General features: G+C 36.6%; 1 protein-coding gene across 1 annotated transcript; it reads left to right on the top strand.

Annotated features, from left to right (window-relative positions):
* Positions 1 to 3993: 3993 nt before the first annotated feature.
* Positions 3994 to 5844, top strand: SCG2 (secretogranin II; the record flags this gene model as incomplete). Its single annotated transcript, XM_081242195.1, has 2 exons — positions 3994 to 4937; positions 5058 to 5844. 2 exons carry the CDS (start codon positions 3994 to 3996, stop codon positions 5842 to 5844), a joined length of 1731 nt encoding a protein of 576 aa, XP_081098321.1.
* Between the last annotated feature and the right edge of the window lie 2379 nt (positions 5845 to 8223).

The raw sequence follows: 8223 nt of genomic DNA, 5'->3' as shown, positions 1-8223 counted from the left end.
TATGTTTTTTTCTTATTGAACGTATTTTCAACTCCTGAGCTTCCCTTTTTGAGATCAAATGTTGTAAAAGACGCCAAAAGATTCATATAAAATTATCAATTACTAGACCTGAGACCTTAGAAATACCCACTTCAAAATGATATTGAAGCTCTAAAGCAAAATTCCAACTCATTAGAGCCTTAAAGGTAACTCACATAAAAAAGAGAAAACTTTTTTATTGAAATAAATATGCTTTTAAAAACAATGCTGCTTGTGATTATGATATAAAATATGATTTCATGTTCATAATTTGTCTTCTGTTCCTCTTGGAGCATACTGAGGAATGGTAATGTAATTTCTTTGTGACCACTGAAGGAAAAAAAAAAGTCCTTGTCTGTAAAACTTTCTTATAACGATGATTACAACAGCAACAGCAATAGGAAACCCTTAAAACCAGCTATTAGAACATAGACGAGATCATATTGCAATTAGCCATGTCTACCTGATGGATTTTTCTTTCTAGGGGAAATTGTGCAAAGCATTTTATTTCAAGCCTCAAAGATTTTGATAAAAGAAAAAAAAGGAAACTGCAGTTTTTGCCACAAAAAGACAGGTGGCGTAAGCATGCAACATTTTTTTTTTTTTTTAAAGATATATAAAGTGCTTATTTTCTCTCTGAAGAAGCTCGCCTATGCTCGGGTTTGTGGCTGAGCCGGTGACGTCAGTGTGGCAGTGCGGAGTCAGGCGCGGCGGCTCCCTATAAACCGAGGAGCTGTCCGGGTGCTGAAACGGTCCGAGCAGCTCACGCAGCGGACCAGGAGGAACGTGCTGTGGACGTTCTCTGCCATATAAAAAAGAGGTAAGACTGCTTTTCCCTTTGATTTACTTGAAAGTTCTAAATTGCGTGTTCTCTCCTTAATTCTTAGCTAAGAAGAAAAGGACCATTTGGCAAGCTTGTATCTATAGAATAGCTGAACAGCAACCTGCTGCTCATCGGCCAATGTAAGGACACTATATATGTGTACATATATATGATGGAATCTGTGATTTATACCACTTGCTGTTAGGTATTTACTAACCATAGTGCTATTTACATAATCATATATAAGAAGCATGAAAAAGTTTAGGATATTTGTGTCAATACACATTATTAATGTAAAGTTAACCAAGCCTGATATTTTGTTTCTTTCCTTAATTTATTGTTTCTTCCCCTAAGAACCCGATACAGGGCCAAGGATATAATTTATATGCTTAATATTCTTAACAGTAGGTTTCCAATGATTCAAAGTCTGTTAAACACATTAGTGATAGAAGCAACCAATTTTGGAATTAGGGTTTTTTTCCCCTTGACATTACCTTGCAAGAGCTCAAAGTTAACTAACTATATAAAATTATTTTCTCAATTGGTATACTCTGAAAAGGCTTACATTATTATTTCCTAATTTTAGTCCTAGGAAGGTAAGATTAGAATGGGCTTCCTTGTTTATTCAGGGTGAAATATTATCTTGGGTTACATGTTAGATATGACCATGGATTACAGAGAGATCATAATTTGGAATGTATGAAGAAAACATTCATAACTATACAAACTATTATTATTATGCTTTGGTTGAAAGAGGTTGTGCAATATTTTGCTAAATATTTTCAATGGGACAAGTATTTCTTTTTTCTGCATCCTAACTAGTTGAATTGCTCAAATTTGATATATCCAGCTGCATTTGTTAATGCTCTAGTCTAATTTCAATAGAAAAGACATTTTAACTTACAAGGCTTTAGTTCAAACTCTATATAGAATATTAGAGCTGTTGAAACCACCTTCACTACTTAGATGAGCTGCTACCTGGGAAAGAAATCCCTTGAGTCTTACTCAAAGGCAATAACTATGTCATCCAAACTGAATCTGAATAAATGACCAAACAGTAGCTCTTGTTAGGCTGTGGTTTAAATAACTGCATTGGGTATTTTTCCCCAACTCCACAGCGAAGCCCACCTACAAGATAATGATTTTAAAGACCAGCATATAACCCATCTGTTAAAAAATACTTCAGGATAATGGTCTCAAAGAAAATAAGTTCACTAAGATTCTTAAAACTACTAGTCCAAATGCCAATGTTGAAAATTGATTTCCAAATATAAATTAATCCTGAAATAGTATAAAGAAGAATGCATAATGTACTTTTACTCAAACCTAAGAATTTATGAATACAATTTCCTTTAGTAAACATTGATTCATAGCAAATATTTTAGAAATTTTCTCTGACATGCCTTTAAAGATTTTCCTTTCAGTAAATTAAGTAGTTAAGTTAATGGGGATCTTTTAAATAAATGTATATGTTTACTAACTAATTTTAATAATCATTTTTATAAATAAATATGTGCTAAAGAAATTTCTATAATTACAACTTTTTTAGGTTCTAACAACTGAGAACATTACTTAAATACCAATATAATCTAATGAACAATGATATTTTCTACAACTGATGTCTAAGCTAGTAGATAATTGTACCTACATAACTTAGCTTATATATCACAAAACCAGATTTCAGGTAAGATATCATGAACAAACCTATAAAGTTATTTTACATTTACTTTATTTGTAACAAAAATTGCAAGTATTAAAACAGGTTTAAATGTTATCAATGCCAAATGTAAAACATGTAAAAACTAATCCTTTTGCTAATTCATAAATGAGACTATCAGGCCTTGGAGAAAAAAATGAATGAAAAACTTTAAATAGGAAGAATTCAACACATTGTCTGTATTTATCTAAATTGGGAGTTTCATAGTGGTTATTTTAAGATTTTCTAACAGTATGAGTAATTTAAGATTTCATAGGTCCACACCCAAATAGACACAGACATAAGTCAAGCTGAATCTGAACACTCACAAGTTCAGAAATAGACTGGTTAAGAAAGCTTATGTTCTCTGTGTAGCATCTGTTATTATTTACTATACACTCTTGAGGGCTGAGGAAAAATATAACCATGATTGCATTTTACAAGACAGTCACAATAAAATTATTAGAAGAAATATGGAATGCAGATATTTTAAAACAGTTTATATTTTAGTACATTTACACTGAAATAAACTTCACTGGATATCATGGATTTATTATTTTTTGTAACTCTGGCTATTGTGCTTGTGTTTTCTGACAGTACCCTGTGTGTTATTACATGTCAATCAAGATGAGTAATTATAAAATATCAGACTTCTAAATTAAATATTTTGTAATTCAATGGGTAAATAAATACTGCTTTGGGGATATTTAAAGAAAAACTTCATTAGGTTTACCTACTAGCTGGGACTTGAGAAGACTCATATTCTAGAGGTCATTAAGGTATAGACCTTCCAAAATTAATAGTGTGATTTAGTGGCAGAGTGAGAACAAGTTATTTCTGAAAATGTATGTGAATGGGACTCATCCACAAGATAATTCAGTATGATTAACATTAACATAGTATATCACTTCATCATATATAGTAATGTCACTGCTGCTGTGTGTCTACAACAAATTAGATGGACAATTCAGGAACTAAATCACATGTTTTTTGATAAGGAGATAACTCTGTGTGTGTGTGTGTGTACATGCAGCTAATTTTTTTGCCAGTGATTTCAGAAGGAATGCTGTACAAGATAACTAAAACTCATCTTGGAAAGTCTTTATTTAACAGAAACAATGCATACTATGAAACAAACAACATGTTTTATAAATTAAAAAGTGAAATTTGAGAAACTTCCTATCAGTGTTTTTGCTATTATTTTAACCAAGAGAATGCCATACAATTTGATGCAAATGGGTAACAATTTTGCTAAAGATTCCTGTGGTTAGCTTGTGAGGATTGTGTAGGAAATACTTATAGATTTTAAAGAGTCATCGTAAATTAATGTGGAATAATCTCTACTATGGTTTCTTTTTCCCCTCAATGGTCAATAACCTCTTTTGCTATAGCATCTATTAGTCTGTTTCATTTGTGTTAACTCATGTTTTCTGTGCTTTAAGGAAATCTTTCAAACATGGCAGAAGCTAAGACTCACTGGCTTGGAGCAGCCCTGTCTCTCATCTCTTTAATTTTCCTCCTCTCTGAGGCCGAAGCAGCTTCATTTCAGAGAAACCAGCTGCTTCAGAAGGAACCAGATATCAGATTGGAAAATGTCCAAAGGTTTCCCAGTCCTGAAATGATCAGGGCTTTGGAGTACATAGAAAAGCTCCGACAACAAGCTCACAAAGAAGAAAGCAGCCTAGACTACAATCCCTACCAAGGTGTCTCTGTGCCCCTTCAGCAAAAAGAAAATGGTGACTTGCCAGAAAGTTCAAGGGATTCCCTGAGTGAAGATGAGTGGATGAAGATAATACTTGAAGCTTTGAGACAGGCCGAAAATGAGCCCCAGTCTGCACCAAAAGAAAACAAGCCCTATACCTTGAATTCAGAAAAAAACTTTCCAATGGACATGCCTGACGATTATGAGACTCAACAGTGGCCGGAGAGAAAACTCAAGCACATGAGATTCCCTCCTACATATGAAGAGAATTCCAGGGACAACCCCTTTAAACGCACAAATGAAATAGTAGAGGAACAATATACTCCTCAAAGCCTTGCTACGTTAGAATCTGTCTTTCAAGAGCTGGGGAAACTGACTGGACCAAACAACCAGAAGCGTGAGAGGGTTGATGAGGAGCAAAAACTTTACACAGATGATGAAGATGATATCTACAAGGCTAATAACATTGCCTATGAAGACGTGGTTGGAGGAGAAGATTGGAACCCAGTAGAGGAAAAAATAGAGAGTCAAACCCAGGAACAGGTAAGAGACAGCAAAGAGAATATAGGAAAAAATGAACAAATCAATGATGAAATGAAGCGTTCAGGGCAGCTGGGCCTCCAGGATGAAGATTTCCAGAAAGAGAGTAAAGACCAACTCTCAGATGATGTCTCCAAAGTAATTGCCTATCTGAAAAGGTTAATGAATGCTGTGGGAAGTGGGAGGTCACAGAATGGGGAAAATGGGGAAAGAGCAACTAGGCTTTTTGAGAAACCACTTGATTCTCAATCTATTTATCAGCTGATTGAAATCTCAAGGAATTTACAAATACCCCCTGAAGACTTAATTGACATGCTCAAAACTGGAGAGAAGCCAAATGTATCAGTGGAACCAGAGCAGGAGCTTGATATTCCCCTTGACCCTGAAGACATCTCAGAGGTTGACTTAGACCATCCAGATCTGTTCCAAAATAAGATGCTCCCCAAGAATGGCTACCCCAAAACACCTGGTCATGCTGTGGCAGAGGCTCTACCAGATGGGCTCAGTGTTGAGGACATTTTAAATCTTTTAGGGATGGAAAATGCAGCAAATCAAAAGCCTCCATATCTTCCCAATCAGTATAACCGAGAGAAGGTTCTGTCAAGACTCCCCTATGGTCCTGGAAGGTCTAAAGCAAACCAACTTCCCAAAGCTGTCTGGATGCCAGATGTTGAAAACAGACAAATGGCATATGAAAAACTGAATGAAAAGGATCAAGAAATAGGAGAGTACTTGGCCAAGATGCTAGTTAAATACCCTGAGATCATGAATTCAAACCAAGTGAAGCGAGTTCCTAGTCAAGGCTCATCTGAAGATGATCTACAGGAAGAGAACCAAATCGAGCAGGCCCTCAAAGAGCGTTTGAATCAACACAGCTCTCAGGAGACTGACAAACTGGCCTTGGTAAGCAAAAGGCTCCCTGTGGGGTCCCTGAAGAGTGACGATACCCCCAACAGACCGTACTTGGATGAAGATCTGTTAATGAAAGTGCTGGAATACCTCAACCAAGAAAAGGCAGAAAAGGGAAGGGAACATATTGCTAAGAGAGCAATGGAAAATATGTAAGCAGTTTTCATTAATTGCCCTACTTTCACCCCTCCCACCCCAAGCAAACACCAACATTTCTCTTTAGTGTGTTGACGTCTATCTTGTTAACACTGTTATACCTTTAAATGATGTACAGGCAGATGATTCCATTTCACTGGGGTGTCTACTTCACTAACTCTGAGCTGTTCTCTTGTGTATGGATATGTGTAAATGTTATGACTTCTGAATAAAAATATTAATCATATCCCTTATTCAGGAAAGATATCTATGATAGTGTTTAATAGTGTATCTAATGGCTGTGGCATTGTTAATGCTCACATATGACAAAGAGTGTCCTATAATTCTCTTGAAAGTTTTTAATACTTATTGAATTATTTTGTTACTGTCTGTAGTGTTTTGTGGAGTATTGGAGCAAAAAAAAATAAAGCATTATAAATATATAGTTTTATTTATAAGGCCTTTTCTATTGTGTGTTTTGTTGTTGTTTAATAAATGTTATTTCTGGATAACTGTGGGTTATTCATTCTGGAAAACCAGAGACGGTGACTATGGAGCAAGCAGTATGGAGTTAAAAGAGAAAATCATCACCTTCCACAGTCTATCCAGGTAAGAAATAAGGAATTTAAACATACAACCATACTAAATATTTGTAGAATGCAACATCCTCTAGCAGCCCACTACCTAATGCTTGCCTATAGTTTTTCTCATATTTATGATTATGGAATAAGACTTTTGGTATCATATTTATACCTTTTACCCTTGATTTATATAAATGCAAACATTTAAGTCTTCCATAACCAGCACTAAAAAAGAAGAGATGTGTACGGGGCAGTCAGAAACAGTTATAGCAATCTACTATATTGGAAGCAATCTACCTATTCTCAGGTCACCCTGGTCCCCAGAAGACAAGGCTGCTACTCTTTTGTATGGTTTGAGAGGGGCCAAAGGATCCCCAAACTGACTGTCAGGTAAGTGAATGGCTTAGGCACAGTGGGAATACCTCAGCTGCCCTCTCTCTTGTCCACGTGTTAGAGAGAATCCTGAGTAGGCTAAGCAGTACATAATTGTTATGATGTGCGTCACTTCAGGGGTAGATGCTATCAGCATCCTGACATATCAACAGGGAATCAACAACAACAGCAGTGAGAAAATATAGAGAGCAACAAAGCAACAGTGGTCGTAAAAAACCAAGGAAATAAATCACAGTTACTATTTACTGAATATTTATTTTGCACCAGGCACAATACTATACACTTTATCTCATTCAGTTTGTACTGTATCACTATCAAGGGCCACTTATTATCACCCTTTTACATCAGAAAAAGCAAAACTCAGAAAGTTTAAATAACTTCCCCCAAGTCACCCAGTATTATAAATTGCCAAATCCTGTGTTCTTAACCACTTCACTATACTGCCTCTCTGGGGAGGGCCGTTTCAGCTGAGGGATGGGGCATTGGATGTGGGGTGGTGGGAGGCTTATGTAGTCTCAGTATGGGTCACTTCCAAGGGAGGTCACTTGTGTGTGTGTGTGTGTGTGTGTGTGTGTGTGTGTGATGGGTGGGGGGGGGGGACAATCCTGGATTAAAAGGCAATGAGAAGGCCCTGCACACCTTGGGGAAAACACTGAATGTAAGGTTTCCTATTTTGTAATTTTGCCCAGACTCTTTTCTGTCCAATTATCATACACTTTCATGGAATTCTAGAATCTATCATCTAAGACCTTAGAGGGGAATTGTCTCTACAGTGTTTCTAATAAGTGGTTTTTACTCAAATACCTCATGGGGCAGTACTATGAATTCAAGATTATGGAGAGATTCAGGATATTTGTGCAGCTTAAAGTCTAAGTACATATTTATATGCCATGCTTTGCAGATGTTCACATACACCACCTGCCCATTACATTTTCTCTTCAATTTTCTGTTTCATGCAGCCAGCCACCCCTAGTACCATAAATCAGCCACGTGACTCTCTCCATGCTTGCACTAAGCAGAATGAGACCTTGGCACATGTCCACCCAACAGAAACTTGCCTTCACATTGATGTGTGAATGTTCTACGGGAAGATTAGAAAATGAGAGCAAGTTAATTGACACAACACAGCTGATGAGGCCACAGGCTGGGATTTACACACACATCAGTGGGCTGGCAAACCCTGCACTCATTCTGCTACACCGTGCTGCTTTTTCTCAAAGTCTCAGTTACACTTGAAATTCCCTGATTCTCTAACAGTGATATTTCTGGCATCAGGATTGGCAGTTGGGAAAATATATTAATCTGGGATATATATTCTTTACCTGACTTCTCTCAGACACTAGTCAGCAAGCATCTTTGCCTTTTTGCAGCATCACCATATACCGAGCTATTGAGTCATCAGATTTATTTATTTATGATCTAAAGG

Source organism: Mesoplodon bidens, assembly GCF_964165515.1.
Source record: "Mesoplodon bidens genome assembly, chromosome: 8".
Lineage (NCBI taxonomy): Eukaryota > Metazoa > Chordata > Mammalia > Artiodactyla > Ziphiidae > Mesoplodon > Mesoplodon bidens.
The sequence above is the reverse complement of the archived record's forward strand: the minus strand, read 5'-3'. Positions and strand labels throughout refer to the sequence as shown.